At 48.8% G+C, this 17,917-nt stretch overlaps 1 protein-coding gene across 2 annotated transcripts in view; it reads left to right on the top strand.

Annotated features, from left to right (window-relative positions):
* Window positions 1–17,917, top strand: part of Grik4 (glutamate ionotropic receptor kainate type subunit 4) — a 317,685-nt gene that overhangs the window by 242,903 nt on the left and 56,865 nt on the right. For both annotated transcript variants that reach the window (XM_059267676.1, XM_059267677.1), the window contains one exon: window positions 4,566–4,769. In XM_059267676.1, coding sequence (XP_059123659.1) covers window positions 4,566–4,769 — 204 coding nt within the window. The remainder of the gene's footprint in view (window positions 1–4,565; window positions 4,770–17,917) is intronic.

Below are 17,917 nucleotides of genomic sequence, written 5' to 3'. Positions count from 1 at the left end.
CCCCTCTGACCAAACACATTTTCTCATAGTTATTTGACTCCCTGTATCCCCTCCATGAATGGGAGTACTCAGATATCGGGGTACCTGACACAATTAGGAACTTAATCATTAGAGTCTGAGTGTGGGAATACCTCTGAATAGAATTCCAGGAAGGAATTTTGAGAAATTCTTTCAAAGCTAAGAAAAGTTGGGACAGGAGACAGAGAACCTGCTAGGCTGTGTGTCTTGCCCTCACCACATGTAGAATCTGACTGTGCTAGAGGCTTCTGTTGTACCAAAGCCAGAAGAATATGTTCTCAGATGGGGAAAATTGCTCTGGTGTGTGTGTGTGTGTGTGTGTGTGTGTGTGTGTGTGTGTGTGCGCGCGCGCGCGTGCACGTGTGCCTGTGTCTGTGTCTGTGTGTGCCTGTGTCTGTGTATGCCAGTGTATGTGTGTGCCTATGTGTGTGTGTGTCTGTGTATGTGTGTGACTGTGTACATGTGTGCCTCTGTGTGTGTGTACCTGTGTATGTGTGTGTATGCTTGTGTATGTGCATGTGTGTGCCTGTGTATGTGTGTGTGTATCTGTGTGTATGTGTATGTGTGTGTGCCTGTATATGTGTGTCCATATCAACATAGTAGTTCTTGAGAGGCCGGGTACTGGCAGGATACTCCTGTGTGAGGCTAGTTCAAAGGAAACCAAAGTCAGCATCGGTTTGTTTCCTGCGCAGATGGGGCTGAGGTGGCCTATCCAAACCAGAAACTCTTACTAGGAGCAAAGGTCCTAATTCAAGCCCTATGTGACCATTCACAAGCTCCCCCTGTGAATGGTGATCCTGAGCGATTTAGCCCTTAAATTTGGGACATATCCACCTTGTCTCACTCCTGCCAGGGACACTTGGGATTAGCCCCAGCTCCATCTTCAGAACATATTTTCTGTGCTGGGTCCCCAGTTAACACACAGCTGTATTGTCACCCCAGTTTCTCCCAGCACTCCTGCTGACGACATGCCAGCATTCAGCCCCCCTCATTTTCCAGAGTGCCAATGAGCCCCAGGACTGCTGATACTTTGGCTGTCCACCATCTCTCTTCCCTCCAAGACCAGCCTTGTGAACATTTACTTTGAGCATGACAGTGGGTTTCAAAAGAACTTGAGAGTGGAGTCCAAGAAAAGGAGACTTTTATGACATTCCTTAGGAGAATTAAAAAGTACTCTGGTGCTAGAGTGGAAACCCCCAGCCACCTGCTGTCCAGGAGGCCGAAGGCCCTTCTCACTCTTTTAATCAGCATATACGGGGGGAGGGTGATAATGAGGGGAAGGGAAGACCTCAGGCCCCACTCATACCACACCTGGGAGCTGCACAGCCTCACAGCCTGCTCATCGAGTGTGGGGAGGAAGCATATAGTGGTTTTCACAGGCAGCTGAGCATGGGGCTAATTCTAAGAAGTGCATTGGTGTCAGAAGCAATGCGACTCCAAGGTCAAGATGCGTTAGATTTGACAGAAGAAGGAATGGAGATGAGTGGGGCGTGGAGAGGCCCCTGAGCTGAGGACAGCCTATGTGGTAGGCAAGGAGACTCGCTTGTCTCATTGCCAAGACTTGATCACAAGTCAAGCCACACACCACCTTCAACCCAGAGTTCACACCCTAACACATAACCTGCTGCTGTTGTGACATTCCCTCTTCATGATGCTCAAAGCTGCTCTCCCCATCCCAGGGTCTCTGGTCTGCCTGGCCCTCCATCTATCTGTGTAGAAGCTCCCTCTGGATGAGCACAGCAGTTCAGCATCGAGGCACATCCTCCTGCTGTGATGGATGCTCAGCTGTTTCTTGGGTGGGGGCCCCCATAATCCCTGTGTGCATCTTGTGTGCTCCCTGTCATGCCCGACCCCTGTGCAGTTCTACAAAGACCCACATGCAGCACACACATTGAGCCTTTATTCCTACCTGCCTCTGCCTCTGGCACAACTCAGGCTGGCACTGGCTGGAACCGGTTTGCCTCTTCTCTGTATCTGTGCCTGCACCATTTCCCAGACCTCTTCCCAGCTCTGTCTCCACCCACTGACTCCTGGAATCTGGGTCCACAGGTGAACCCACCCCACTCCCACCCTTATTCTGCCTTCTCCAACCTCCCATTGCCTCTCCATCTGCCTCCTCCAATTGCAGGAATTCCTTCTCACTTGTCTGTCATCGCATGCACTCTGTCCCTTCCCATCTTAAAAGGAGGCCATCATCAGACTACCTAACTGTCATCCAACAGGGAATTACAGATGGCACACTCTTGGGGACCCTCCCACCCTGTTCATTGTGGAGAAGAACTGCAGCTTGGAGGGGAGGTGTGACTTTGAGGAAGAGAGGCCCCTTGTGAGGCTACCCTGGTGCGTTCACCCCCCAGCTTCTCCAGTTGGTCCATACACTCCTCTAAATATGTATGCTCCAATTCTAATAGCCCCACAAACCTTCCATGCCTGCTTGGAAAAGTCTTGTGACCATGACCCAGCAGTATCTCATAGCCCTGCTCTGTCTCTGGGTGGGAAGGGCCATATTATTCTTCTTCAGGCTCCTTCCCCTGGACTTTCAGACCCTGCATTCCTCATTTTCTGCCTTTGGTTGCTGGTGTTATTATGCCACATGGCTACTCTTTCTAGTCTAAGATTAGGTTCCCTTGAGGATGTGGTCCTCCATAATGCTTAGCCAATCCTGAATCAGTTTTTCCCCATGGTGCCCCATTTCTCCATGCCTTCAAGCCCCTGCCTTGCCTTGCCTTGCCTTGCCCTTACCAGCATGTTTAATCTCCATTGGTTCCCCCCCCCCACTGCCCATAGACTGCCACCATCTCAAACCCAGTATGCCCTAGGTCTTCCTTTCTGCCCAGCCATCCATGACCAGTGTGACATCATCATCTTTCCTGCTCAGCCATCCATGACCAGTGTGACATCATCATCTTTCCTGCCCAGCCATCCATGGTCAATGTGGCATCATCATCAATCATCTATCCCGATACCAAGGATCTTAGGACCCCTGCCCTCTGTACCAGACACACATCCAGGCATCGTGCTGACTTTCCTATGACTCTACATTCTTCCCTCTCTCTCCAGTCTAGCCTGAGCCACATGTGCTCAGGATCCTGTCACACATCAAGAGAGAACCTGTCTCTGCCCTGAATGTTCCTTGTCAGCACATTTATTCTTTGCTCAGTCTTATGTCTCCAAAACCCAAGATGCTCCTCCATGACGTCTCATCTGACATACAATAGCCTCATCCCAGCATCCAGACCCACATTTAGCCTCGTTCATCTCTCTAGCTCTCTTCTTACCCCTTCCAGCACAACCCATGTGCCAAGTACATTGGAGACGCCCAATGGTCCACACCCCTTCTCGGGTGGAATTGTGTCTGAACATGCCTTTCCCTAGCCCATAATGGCTCAGTCTCCACATTTTTGTCTACCAGTGTTTCCACATCTGTCTATCAAGAGCCCAGTGTGGGTCTCCCTTCTCTGTGTCACTTTCTCTAGACATCTCACCAGAGTGGCCTGCCTTGCGTACAGTTGTTTGTTTATGTGCGTGGTCTTTTTAAACTTTTAAACGTGGTCTCACTGTGTAGACAGGTGGACCTTGGCCTCACGGAGATCTGACTGGCTCTGCCTCCTGAGTGCTAGAGGCATATGCAGGATGCTTGGTTTTTCTTTTAGAATAATACATACCTTGTTATGACTTTATTTTGCTAAGTTTTAGATACTTGGGAGTGTTTGTTATACTTATTAATGTAGATTGGTTGTCTATACTAATGTGTTAGACTCTTTTATATCCATGCATGCATACATCATGTTTGATCAAGTCCGCTCCCTTCCACCTCCTCTGTGCTCACTTTTCCTGGCTGCCCTGGTCGAATTTTAGATTTCTTTTTATTTATTATTTTTCAGTTTTGTCAAAACAACAGCAACAAAACATATGATCCATTTCTTTCTGAATTGGAGTTATTTCTTAACATGATAACCTCAAGTTCCAGCTTTTTTTTTCCCCACAAATGACATGAATTCATTCTGCTTTATGGCTAAATAATACTCCTATGTGTGCATCATATTTTTAAACCCATTTGCCATGTCTATATTCTTACTTAGCCCACTAAGAAGTATGTTTGTATTCCTCAGCCATAGGTCTGTGAAGAAAACGCAAAATGAGAGGGGAGGGAGAGGCCAGATGATGGCTTCCGGTAGTGTAAAGGGGTTTCACCTTGGCCTTCTGTGCATTCCTGAAAAGAGAATACCCTTGAAGGAACACCTTGGGGAGTGGGGAGAGGGCAACTAACCACCACCTGGAAGGCAGCCTGTTACCAAGCTACATCCCTCCTCCTGTGCCCAGTCCTCCCTCCCCATCCCACATGGCCACAACGCTACATCCCTCCTCCTGTACCGTCGAGTCCCTGACCTCCTGTGCCCAGCCCTCCCCATCCCACATGGCTACAACGCTACATCCCTCCTCCTGTACCGTCGAGTCCCTGACCTCCTGTGCCCTGCCCTTCCCATCCCACATGGCTGCAACGCCAGGCCTAAGATGAGAATGACAGCTGCCCAGTTTTGCTGCAGGAAAACCCGTACTTAATGCTGAAGGGGAACCACCAGGAGATGGAAGGCAATGACCGCTACGAGGGCTTCTGTGTGGACATGCTCAAGGAGTTGGCTGAGATCCTCCGCTTCAACTACAAGATCCGCCTCGTCGGGGATGGTGTCTACGGCGTGCCTGAGGCCAACGGCACCTGGACGGGCATGGTTGGGGAGCTGATTGCTCGGGTAAGGAGTCCAGCGGTCTGTGCTTGTGTGGGGGTGGGAGGGTGATGGAGTCACGGTATGTTTTCCCGGCCTCACTTACTTGCTCCATCACTCTAGACTTGTCTGTCAATTCCAGGACGCTTGGGTGAGCTGGCATGGAGCCAGGCACACTGGTGCTGTGCTTTTGATGGCCATGGTTGGTGTGACTCCTGCTCCAGGCTTCTCCCCGACCAGCAGTGGAGCAAGTTAGAGTTGGACTCTGGGTTCTATTTTTAGATAATTCCTATGCTTTATTTGTTGTTCTGAGGGCTTGGATGTTCATTGCCAAAGCTTGGACAGGCCCCGGGACAGCAGAGGACCCCTATACCGGCTGATTTTGATATGTGGGAGATGTGGTAATACCTGGAACTAAGGCTGAAGTGTCAGAGGTGTAGGTCACAGTGCTGGTTAATTTGTTGTTTCTTGTGTTATTTCCCCATTGTTAATGTCCATTTACAGACCCAGAGCCAGGGTGTACCTGCATGTATTGTTGGCTTTCAGGGTAAATGGGTGAGTTGATTGGAATTCAGGTGAGCATCATAGAATGCCAGTCTTCTGTCAGGTTAAAGCAAGGGCATGGGAGGTTCCTCTGGGAAAAATCTTCTTTTCCTTGTATACACTATCAACAATGGTAAAAATGAACGAAATTGATGCTAATTCACTGTCCGTGTCTCTACAGTTGAATTTTAATGGCTAGGACAGGTGGAGAGGACAGAACGCAGAGAGCATAGGTTTGGTCCTTACGTGAACTTGAACTCTCATTTCCTCTCGGTGCCTTCCTCCCATGACTTCCCAGCATGCACTCATGGTCCAGGGGCTCTCCGTGCAACATCTCCGGTCTCCTGGGGATATTTCCACTACTTGCTGTCCCCACTTCACATATGAGCAGTCTGAAGCTTTGAGAGCTTAGTGGCTTTGTCAAAAGTCACACTGTATTAGTTAGTGCTGGGGTTTGAGCCCAGACCCCTTTCTTCATTGACTGGTAATCATGTGCTACCCAGAAGTGTTGCCGTCTGTGATGATGGCCCCGTAAGATTATATTGCCTGGTGATATCATAGCTGTCTTACTTTGCACACTACATATGATGGTGGTCTCATAAGATTATATTGACTAGTGACGTCATAGGTCTCTTTGTGTGCTCTGTGATGTTTATACCATGACAAAAATCACCTAACAATTTATTTTTCAGAACAGCCATCTCCAAGATAAGTCCCATATGACTATAATAAGACTTTAATCCTTTCTATGTGCCAAACTTAAGATATAAGATAACGTTTTTCTAATCCCTGTCTTTGAGACTATAAATACTACTTAGATTGTTGAAGCAGTATTTCCTGTCAATGACTACAAAGAGTTCTGTGTAAGTGAGAGCTGCGGAAGAGGTATTTAAAGAGCTAATGAGGGAGATTGCTGAGGGCCAGGCCAGGAAGCATAGACAGTGTCTTCAATGCCCCAACAGGGTAAACCTCAAGCAGGGAATTGTGAGCCACCCCGAGGTCCCAGGGTTCAGAGTGAGCCTGTTCAAAAGTAAGGGCTTGTTTCCAGCTTAAGGCTGGGGATGGAAGGCCAGGAGCTTCAGCAAGGTCCCAGGATGTGGTGGTGTGAATGAGCATGGCCCCCATTGGCTCATATGTTTGAATACTTGGTTCCCAGTCGGTGGACCTGTTTGGAGAGGATTAGAAGGTGTGGCTTTGTTGGATGAGATGTGTCACTGGGCTGGGGTTTGAGGTTTCAAAAGCCCACACCATTCCCAGTCAGCTAGCTGTCTCTCTGTCTCATGTTTGTGGATCAGATGTGAGCTCTCACTATTGCCTCAGCACCATGCCTGCCTGCCAGCTGCCGTGCTCCCTGCCATGATGGTGACGGAGTTTAACCCTCTGGAACCACTAGCCCCTATTAAACACTTCCTTCTATAAGTTGCCTTGGTCATGGTGTCTCCTCACAGAAATAGAAAAGTAACAAAGACACCAGGATCTTAGAGGTATGGACCCACCCTGTGCAGATGCAGAAAGGCAACGGGTGCTTTGCTCGTCAGTCCCAGACCCTCTCTGGAACACTCATCTTGGGGCTTCCCCATCAAGGATCAACTTGGCCGTTGGCCCACAGCAGTCTGAAATGTCAAGCCTTTCCTTTGCCTTTCATCAATGTCCTTGGTCACCTTGAGCCCAGCTCTCTAACTTCCACAGGCTGCCTTGTGTCTGGCGGGAAGACTTCGGGGATGGAGGAGTCGCTTTACAGCCTTCTCCTTATTAGCCCCCTAATGAGCTGTGACATGGGCTGGCAGAGTGGGAGAAGATCCTGGCACTCAAGGACATGCATCTCCATACTGAGTAACTCAGGCAGTCAGGCGGGGATCTCCAAATTCACCCCAGCTTCTTTTCCAACAAAAACAGGGCTGTGTTGATCTCATCAAAACTTGGGGACATCGCACTATGTAAGTAGTCCATTAACTCAATGGCCATTTATGTAATGCTGTCCACTCTTCTAGACACTGGAAGTACAGGAGACAGCATAAGCATGGACACTGGCTGCACAACTCCTATAACCAGGGAGTGAGGCAGAAAGTCATGACTGCATATAATTGCATACGATTGTGAACTACAATAAGCTCCAGGGAGGCAGAGTACAGAATTATGGGAGAGCATCTAAAGAGAATGGGTCTGGTCTAGAGAGGTGGGGACCCTGATGAGTGCTAGCTTCCCTGGGGAGATGTCTAGACTACCCTCTGGAGAATGAGTAGTAACTTCTGGCTAAGAAAGAAAGAGCTTTTCATGTGAAAAGGTGTCTGGATGCCACTGGGGCTGACCCTGGGTGATGCCAGACTTCACCTTCCCCAGGTTCTTCCAAAATGTTCCCCAAGATACAGGAGATCTAGGCCCAGGTCCATCCTCCAAGAGCTTTCCCCCAAGAAGTATCAAAACAGAGGCTGGTACAACAATGCCCCTCATGATACTGTTGGGGCCTCTGAAAGTCCACACTGGAGGAGACCTTAGAGGTAATCAGATCAGATCTGTCTCTTGCATAGATGAGGAAGTATAGACTCAGAGAAATCAAATCAAGCAGTATAGGTAGTAAGTTCACAGCCTGGGCCATCCAATTCCAGTGCTCATGATCTGGGAGAGCATAGATCTCGGTGTCATCTGGGTGTAAACAATGCTTTCAGCATCCACTCGCCAGCGGTGTGTGCTGTAGTGAGTTATTCTTTCTCTTCCACTTGTTGCTTCACTGTACCAGGGCTCATCTGGAAGGAACTTTTTGTGAAAAGTTATAAGCACACCCCCCCACACACACATACACACATTGGATACACAGGAAGTACTTGCATTGTCTTGTGCCAGCTGCTCTGAAAAACTGAGGCTAAAGCCAAGGCCAGAGCTTATTTATGCTGATTTCAAAGATTGTAATTCCAGGGCAGCGAGAGGAAGGGGTAAGGATTGCCCGGTAGGGAAGAAACAACACATGTCAGAGAGTGATAGAGCAACATTCATCCACGGCTCTGTACTACAGTGGGTGCTTCAGATGAAATTGCTGCTCAGCAAACACTACACAGCCGGGAGAGGGACCAGTGCATTGTCTGTCCCGGCTCTTAACGCCTGGAACTCACATCACAGGATGTTACCTCTTCCACCCTTTGGTCTGTGCACCAGTACCCAAGGTGCCATTAATGGAGTTGGGTCCCCAGGCACCAATGGCAGAGCGGGAGGGTAAGACACATCTAGGGGCTGATCTGGTGAGTGGTGTGAACCTGAACTGTGAGTCCTCACCGCCTTTAAGCCTGCCTGAAACTGATGAACCCTGAAGGTTTAGACACAAAGCGGTCCAGCATGTCCACATATCTCAGCAGCCTTAGGAAGTCTCAGAACTAGAACTCCAGGCACATAGCATGAAGAGTGAGGGTCAGCAAGAGCAGACACCGTGCAGTTGAGAAAGCCACAGTGGCATGACCCCAACCACCAAGTCAGTGGTAGAGCCCCGCTGAGCTCCCTTGGGGGAAGGGAATGGTCTTTTGTGAGTGACTGTAAGGCAACTACTATAGAGTCACCATTTAAGAGGGACATCAGGAATGGTGACAGGGATTCCTCAGGACCAAACAATCTCAAGAGTAAGCAGAAGCTGGTTTAGCCCGGGAAGGTGTTCTGGAGCCATTTTCGCACACCAGGTTGAAGGGGTGAGGTGTTGGGTGTCTATGGACAGGGCTGTCTTCCACATAGCCCTGGACAAAAAGCTAGGTCAATACAGCTGCAACTTCAGCAACACGGGAATGGTGGGGCATCAAAGGAAATCCTCACAAGGGGCTTGGGACTCACTACAGAACCTCGGGGCTTATGTAGTAAAGAATATAGCAGCTACCTGCACAGCTGAATGAGATGGAGAGGCGGGGTTATCTCTGGTGATGGCCTTAGAGCTTCGGCCTGTTATGACCTCCTTGCATAAGGCATTGCCAGGCACATGGAGCATTGGTTGTAGGAGGGCATTTATACACACTTCCTGTATATGTGTGAAAATCACCCCGGCATGGCTTTCATGTAGATGCCACTAGCATTGGGAGCGCGTTGTGAATGAAAGCACAGAGATTCACCGAAGCAGGGCCAGAAGGCCAGCACCCAGCCAGGACTGCATCTGAGCATGGGCCGTGAGGGTAGCTGTTTGGAGAACTTGGAGTTTGGATTCATTTTGCCCTAGTCAGCCGTCCTCCGGCCCTGCTTGGGGAAAGGTAGGCACATTCATCAGAGGGAGCACCCCCATCTAGCTTCATGGTTCAGAACAAAGTGCTCCATTGGCATGCGGCCCCATGTTGGCAGAATGGCACACTTAGGTTCAAAGAGAAAAGAGCTTTGCAAGGCTTAGATTCAAGGCTCATAAGCCTGGGACATCAAATAGCTCTTACCAATGACATTTTGACGAATTAAGTGTAAATGAAGCTGAAATGCCTCGTTCCATCTCCCTTCCTGAGAAGGAACTTTGCCGGAGACCCAGAGAGGTGGCTGTCCGTGGCCTCAATCCACTGGGAAGATTGGCCAGAGACATTTTGCTGAACTGAAAGAAAATTCAAATAGTCCCCTGAGATCACTTTCCACCTTGAAGCCAGAGACTTTTAACTGCAAATAGGCCACAGAATCGTACTCAGCATTCTTTAACAGAAAGAAATTGATCCAGGGCCCCCAGATGAGTGTGCCACTCACTTTTTACCCCCTTTGGCAGCCATGATGTGTGGGGGGTGCGGCGGGACATTTTGCTTTGCTCTCCCCGTGAAGGTTTGTTTTCCACATTGACTTGAATCGGGTAGAGGTGGCCTTGAATTATAACTCTACACTTCACTCATTCATCAAAATGCCTACTTTCTGTCAAGAACTGCTTAAATATGAGGAATTACCTGTAAAGGGTTTGGAATCTATTCAAAGAGGTAGACGAGAAAACTAAGAATTGCTGCATAGTATGACATATGATATATTGATAATAGCTGTAAGAAGGGTGTCATAAGGATAACGATGGCTAACACATGACATGTTTCCGGCGGAGTTGGGGAATGAAACTCATGCTTGTCAAGCACACTACCACTGATGATGACACCCTCAGTTCACTAACTTGAACTTTATCCTTTTGGGTGTATGGTGGTGGTGGTGGTCGTGGTGTGTGTGTGTGTGTGTGTGTGTGTGTGTGTGTGTGCCAACAACTGTGTGAGTATTGATATGGGAGATAAGACGACAACTTTAATTGTCGGTCTTCACCTAACACTCTGAGACAGATACTCCCTTGTTCACTGCTGCATGCCCAAAGCTTGTTTGCCTGTGCGATTTCAGATAATCTCCTGTCTCCACTCCCCAGGCCCCTGTAGTGGTGCACTAGGATTATAGACACACTTGCTGCTGTGTCTGGCTTTTTACTTGGCTGGGTTAACCAAATCCTCACAATCACCAAATGTCCAGATGAGAAAACTATGTCACAAAAGAGTTGAAGAACTTAAGCTCACATGGGTGGTGATAGGTCTGGCAGAGTATGAACAAGGTGTGGTGGTGAGTCAGAGGAGAGCACACAAAGACAGTGACAGCTGAGCAGAGTAGAAGAGTCTGCACTCATCTCAAGTTTCACTTGCTGTGGTTTCAGATACCCATTGTAAACCATGGGTCTGAAAATACAAAATTCTAGAAATAAATTGTTCACAAATTTTAACCTGTGTGCCATTATGGATAGCATGATGAAATCTCACCTAATGTGTCCTAGTTGATGAGGACATCTTTTTGCTGAGTGTATCCACACTGTATATGCTACCTACCCTTTAGTCATTAACAATCATCTAGGTTATAAAACTATCAAATATGCCAATACTGGCATTTCTGCTGCCTTTATCTCCTTATTTTACTTAATAGTGTCCCCAAAGCACAACTGTAGTGATACTGGCAATTCAGATGTGTCAAAGATAAGCCTTTTCATAAAATACTCCCTGTAGGTGAGTGGGTAAAACTCTCAACTTAATAAGGAAAAAAATATTGCATTCTGTGGCTGCTAAGATCTATGGTAAGAACGAACCCCTTGTCTGTGTGACTGTGAAGGAGGAAAAAAAAATGAAAGCTAGTTTTGTTCTTATACCTCAGGCTGCAAAAGTTACAGTCATAGTATGTGATGGATGCTTAGTGAAGGTGATCAAACATTGTGGGACTCAGGATTCTGCAGTTTCGGGCATCTGATAGATGTCTGGGAATTTACTTCTCTCAGCTAAGAGGTGGACAGTGAAGGAATCAAGAAGGATCATCTTGGTAGAAAGGACATTCTAGCTGTAGTGGATGCTGAGATTCATTTAGTACCATGCCCTTGGCTCTGGGCAACCATACTCAGGCATAAGAAGAGACAGAGAGGAACAGGTTATAGTCAGGAGGCAGTTGTGATAGGATTCTTGTGTTTGGATGTGTAAACTACATTCAGACAGCTGGTAGAAGCTACTGACTGAAGAATGGGCATTGTCTTAGTTAGGGTTTCTGTTGCTGAGACAAAACACCAAGATCAAAAGGCAAGCTGCGGAGGAAAGGATTTATTAGGCTTACACTTCAGCATTGCTGTTCATCACTGAAGGAAGTCAGGACAGGAACTCAAACAGGGCAGGATTTGCTCCAGAGGCAGAAGCTGATGCAGAGGCCATGGAGAGGAACTGCTTACTGGCTTGCTTTCCCTGGCTTGCTCAGCCCATCTTCTGATAGAACTCAGGACCACTAGCCCAGGGATGGCACCACCTACCATGGGCTGGGCCCTCCCCCATTGATCACTAAATGAGAAAATGATTTACAGATGGATGACAAAGAGGAATTTCCTCAGCTGAGGCTCCTTCCTCTGATGACTTTAGTTTGTGTCAAGTTGACACACAAAGCCACCCAATACAGGCATTGAGGAAGGACATCTTGACTTTGGTCCAGAAGTTACTCAGCAAGGGTGAGGCTGGATACCATGTACACATCCTTTCGTTAGACAGGTCCCCAGTGATTCAGGAAGATGACATGAACCTGAACTGAGCAATACTGAGGATGACCAAGAGTCCTGGAGAGAGCAGAGGGATTTCAACCTTTAGATCTAAAACCAGTAGACAGGGGGAAGCTTCTTCCATTTCATGTCCATTTGTAAGCATGAGTTAAGGTTGTCTTGCCTCTCAAGGGAAGAGGAATGAGCAGGCTGGCCCAGAAAGCACTTTCTGGAACGCTTTCTTATTGTGTTTGCCAAGTGTGGCCCGGCTTGCAAACCTCAAAGACCTGGGGAGACAGGCAGTCCGTTTTGCTTGATTCATTATCCACAGACAGTTGGACCAGGGAATTAAAGGGCCAGGGGCATGAACCGCCTCTTGGGCCACAAATATCTTCCATTTCCCTCCCCCACCCAGGCCTCCCTGCATGGCACCATCTCGTTTGAATTTTCTCGAGGCTATTTTAGGGCACTTAAGTCCTTCCAGGTGTACTTGATTAAAAGCCAATAAAAGCCATTCATGTCTGCTTCACCTCCCCCTTTCTTCCGAATGCCAGCATGCACGGGGCTCTCTCAATTTCCCCACCACCAGGAGTGGGGGCTTCATTCTGCAAAAGACCATAGCAGGGCCTCCAGAGCCCCTGGTTTGGGTGGAAGTTCATTCATGAGCTTTCAGAACCTTCCCTACTCTGGCTTCCCTTGACATAGTCACAGAATAGAGTGGGGGCACCTCTGCCCCAGACATTTGGTCGCATCTCTTCCTAACCCAAATCTCAACAATGAAAAGGGAAAGGAGGAAGGAAGAGGGCCTGGCATTTCTTGACAAGGCCAAATGCCAGTTAAGAACTCTAAGCTCTGCGTTCCATTGATCTCTGTACGTGGAACATGACACACGGTCAAACCACCACTAAGTTGGCAAGACAAGGTGCCAGGTGTCACAGGACAAGTCCTTCAGCATTCTAGGGAGAACTTTCATTGGCAGGTTTATAGCAACCAGGCCAAGTGGCAGACGAGAGAGCATTCCGGCGATCAGTAAAAAGATTAACTTGACAGCTAGCATGCATCTGTCACTGTGGTAGGTTCTTGGGGAAGAGGTGGGGGGGTCCTGTCTCTGGAAGCTTGTAGGTAGGGCAGAATGGAGGTAGGAGAAATAGCCAACACACAAACAAAATACGTACAGGTGTGAGTACTTGCCAGAAAAGCCCAAACTGAACAGGACTCAGGAGGCTATTGTTATGCCACCTGAGAATACACACAGCTTGAACCTTCATCTCCCAGATAATGGGCAAGACCTGGCCCTTTCTTGGGACTGTGGAGATCGAGGCCCAGAGACAGCAGCTGCAGGTCTGTGGGAAGGCCTCTGGGTCTGGCCTGTGGGCCATTAGATCCCCTGTGGTGCTCATTTCCCACTGAAGGTGTTGATAGGAGAAATCTGAAGGGGCTTGCACTTTGCTTAGGTTCGGAGCTATCTCAGCAGTTTTCCGACTGGGAACGTCTCCAAACCCCAGGGGGGCCTGGAGGCAGCCTGGGAAATGTACCAGAAGAGTCACTTCACCAGGAGTACTGCTGCCTTCTCCACTGAGCACCAGCTGTTAAGGGGAGAGAGGAGTCTGTAGAAGAAATGAGAATGTGTTAATTAAGGCCCCCAAAGCCTTCTAAGGGGTAGCTTGCTGCTAAACAGAGGAGATGGGCAGTGGGGGATCGATCTTGGGGCAGGAGCAAGAAAGGGAGCTGAGACAGTAGTGTCCTGATTTCCTCTACGGATACCCTGGTCCCAGTCCTCTACCCACACGGCAGAGGTGAGTGTGTCATCTGCATACAGAATTCCCTGTGCACTGGGTCTGGCCTGATGTCATGGTTTTGCGACAGCTCTGTTCAGCAAACAGGGGCTTAGACTCTGCCTTGGTCCCCAAAGGACGTTCTCTTTCACCAACCAGTTTTAGGAATTTGGCTTCTGGTTACACCCTCAGCCTGTCTAGGAGGTTACTAACCATGGTCCTTGTACTCTTCGTCCCAAGAGTCGAATGTGATTCCTGAAGCTAGGTCCTTACAGGGCCTACTTATGTACTTCCATCCTTGGTCAATAAATACTACTTGCCTCTAGATATACTGACTCAAACTTGGTTGTGGCTTCCAGCTGAATTTCACAGAGTTCACATTCTGTATACATAGAGCCTTGAAGTACAGTGATGCTGGTTATATGTTGTCCAGGGAGTGAATACGGTCCCCAACCCAGCCAATGCTCTAGGCTCACCCATCACACCCTTTGGTGTGGAGTTTTATCCATCTGTAGAATGTCCTCTTCCTTTGAAAGTGCCAGAAGCTTGTGAAGCCTGATGCCCAAAAATCTCCTGGAAAAGTCCACTTTTAATATTCATATTATTACCCATATTCCATGAGGAATTAGGCCCAATATATAAGATGAAGCCATAGCATGAGATATATGCAAAGTGGGATCATGTACCAAATTTATGGGAGCGGAGAAGAAAGCAAGTCATTAAGCTGGAGGGAGCCAGGCAGAGCTTTACAGCAGAGCTAATGAAAATCATAGCTGTTGTTTATTGAACACCTAGTACCTGCAGGCATTTTTTATGAATCATTTTCTCTCGACACAATGATCTTGCAATATAAATATTATTATTCATATTTTATAACGAAGAAGCTGAGGTTAATTTCAGCTTACCCGAGAGTCTACCTACAAGTCACACAGCTAATGGAGTGATTGATCTTGAATTCAAAGCCGAGTCTCACTGACGCCAAAGTCCACAGTCATCCTCACACAGGAGGATGCTTCCAAGGAAGGTTGTTGTCCACTTGGGCCTTGACGGACAATTAGGACTTGCCAAGCAACAAGGGGATGAGTCGCAGGCAGAGGACATTGGGCAGGGTCTGAAATAAAGAGCGTATTTAAAGGCCATAAAGAGTGCAGTGTGTCCCCATTGTGGGTTGAAGGGACATCAGCAGATGGGGTGGTACCGAAGAGGAAGCCAGAGAAGGTTCCTGTAGATCACTGTAAGAAACTAGGACTATGTCCTGAAGGTAGAGGAGAGCCCCTGGAGCTTGTTCATCTAGGATTGACAGGACTTGGTATAGAAATCAACCCTCGAGCAGAGGTTCTCAAACTGTGGCCCTCGCGCTAGAAGCGGCAACACCACCTTGCGCTTGCAGGACATGCAACTTCTCATGCCCTATTCAGAACAAGAGACTTGGAGAAAGGGCTTCAGCCTGTGAGTTAACAGCCTTCTCCCGCGGCGACCCACATGATTGTAATGCATGCTCTAGCTGGAGAATGGCTGGTCCTCTGTCCAGCTGAACCCAACCCATTCATCTCATTGACTGTCCTGGGCACCAAGAGTTCTCAAGCTCAGCTGGACCATGGCGGTAATGTTTTCCAGAGTTGAACTGTGCTCATTTTGGTGTCTTTTGTTTTGATTTTGTTTTTTTGTTTTTCAAGACAGGGTCTCTCTGTGTAGCCCTGGCTGTCCTGGAACTAGCTCTTGTAGACCAGGTTGGCCTCAGACTCACGGAGACCCACCTGCCTCTGGCTCCTGAGTGCTGGATTAAAGATGTGCACCACCACCACCCAGCTCTGTGCTGGGTTATTGAATGTGTTGAGAACAGGGAAGGTGGGTGGGGTGAAGCAGAGAGTGCAGGCTTACTCCTGGTCTCTGTTTTGGATGGCAGACGGGTGGAAAATTCCATTAAGGTATGTGGTAAAGTGATGCTGTAATTCAACGATGAAGAGTAGATGGTTTGAGTACAGCAAGCCAGCCAGGTGGGCCAGGAAGACAGCGAGCAAAGAGCTGGGCTCCCGTTCTGTTCTGAAGCTGTCGTCAAGAGGTGGTGGTGGTGCAGTGGGAAGACTGTGTTCACAGTCCTTCGGGCCACCCCCTCCCTGCTGGCCCCCAGTGGACCTGGATAAGTCCCTGCATTCGTTACTTTCCTTGGTGCTGTGACAGAATGCCTTGGAGAAGGATTTATTGTAGTTTATTGCGATGGGGAAGGGATGCCGGACTGGCTCCATAGCGGCAGGAGAATGGGGAGGAGCCTCTCACACCCTGGCAGCTCAGGAAGCAGAGAACTTGGGCCAGGACTCGAGGCAGATATAAAATCTTCCAGGCCAGTTCCCCTGTGGCCCAGTTCTGACAGCTGTCAGAGCTGCTGGAATATACCAGGTTTCCCTTGCCCAGTGGGAGGGACCTCAGCCATTAAATCTGCTATGGTGGCTCCCTGCTCTGTCCAGAAGGCAGCTCCTGCTCATCCCTCACTTCCCTGTGAATCCCAAATGTGCCCCTTCCCCTGTCCTTGCCAGGGCTGCTGGTTCTCTGCTTGCTTTTTGCTATGGCTTCGTTTCCCTGGCTCACAGGCTCCGGACAGAATCATGATGTGCTCAGGGAACCTGATTCACATACTATTTTTCTTGCTGTTCTGTGCTTGTTAGGAGCACCTGATGTCACACGCACGTGCACACACACACACACACGCCCCAACACACAGTCAAACTTGGATTGGTGGTACTGGTGGTGGTATCACCTATAGAAGCAGCCACCCCAGATCCCACGGGACTAGGGATCTTTCTTTGTCATTCAGAGCCCTCACATAGGTCCCCAGCTTCATGACAAGCCTCTGCCTACACCTACATATGCATTTGCTATCCAGGCAGGAGGGAAAAAAAGGCTGAGTCCCTTGAGAGAGCAGCATGTGGTTGGGTCAATGAATTTGAGCTGCTAGGGAAAGCAAGCACTATTGGCTTTTGCTAGGCAAGTTCCTACTCAAATCCAGGAGACATACTGAGCAACCTGCTGGGTCCCAGATGGCAGTGGATTTGGCTGCGAGAGAGGGCACAGGTGGGAGAGCAATACCAAGGGTCAGCGGGAACAGTAGGCATGCAGGCACCCCAGGTCAGTCTCGCCAAAGATAAAAAAAGGGAGTTGGAAGGGTAGGAGGCAATAAAGAAGCAAGCCTTGGCCTTGGCAAACTCCACAGGTATGGCCCAAAGCAGAGGCCACACTCCCTGGCACTCACAGGAATGGACAGAGAAAAGAAGCAGGATTCTAGAATCGAAAGCTGCATCTGAATAAGAGCAATGGAGGTTATTGAGCACTTACCTGTGCTGGGCCTTGTCTATTCCTAAATTTGATCCTCACAGCAAACCCAGAAAGTGGGAAAGTGTCACCATTCACTATTACTCACGGGGAAATACCTCGATGAGGCTAAGTGACCAACCTCAGGGACCCCACCAGCTCTCGGGCCTGTTGTCAGGTAGGACTGGGGACTGGTTCACACGTAGTACTGGGAGCATCACTTGTCTCCTCTGGTTCTGAGAAGACTCCATTAGGGTTGGGACAGTGAGTTCTGGGGGTGTGGTGACTGCAGGTCCTGGCGAAGAGACCAGGCTCTCTTGGGCTTTGCTGGATGCTCACAGGCAGAGCTGGCTCCTTGGGGCTTTGCACAGACTGTTCAGCTGTTTAGACCAGATGTGGGATCTGGACTGTCTCCAGTTAAGATTCCAGTTGTTCACTTTGCCTCTCCTTGCTTTAGACATCACCAGATGTTGAACAGAAACACACCACACCTGCATTTACCTCTCCCTACCCATGTGAGGTCAACAGGGGAGGGCATGGTACGATTAGTGACACCCCCACAGTCCTCTTTCATTTCATTAGCTTTTACCTTAGAGAGC

This window comes from Peromyscus eremicus, chromosome 7 (assembly GCF_949786415.1).
Source record: "Peromyscus eremicus chromosome 7, PerEre_H2_v1, whole genome shotgun sequence".
NCBI classification, from domain to species: domain Eukaryota; kingdom Metazoa; phylum Chordata; class Mammalia; order Rodentia; family Cricetidae; genus Peromyscus; species Peromyscus eremicus.
This window is presented reverse-complemented; position numbering and strand designations above follow the sequence as displayed.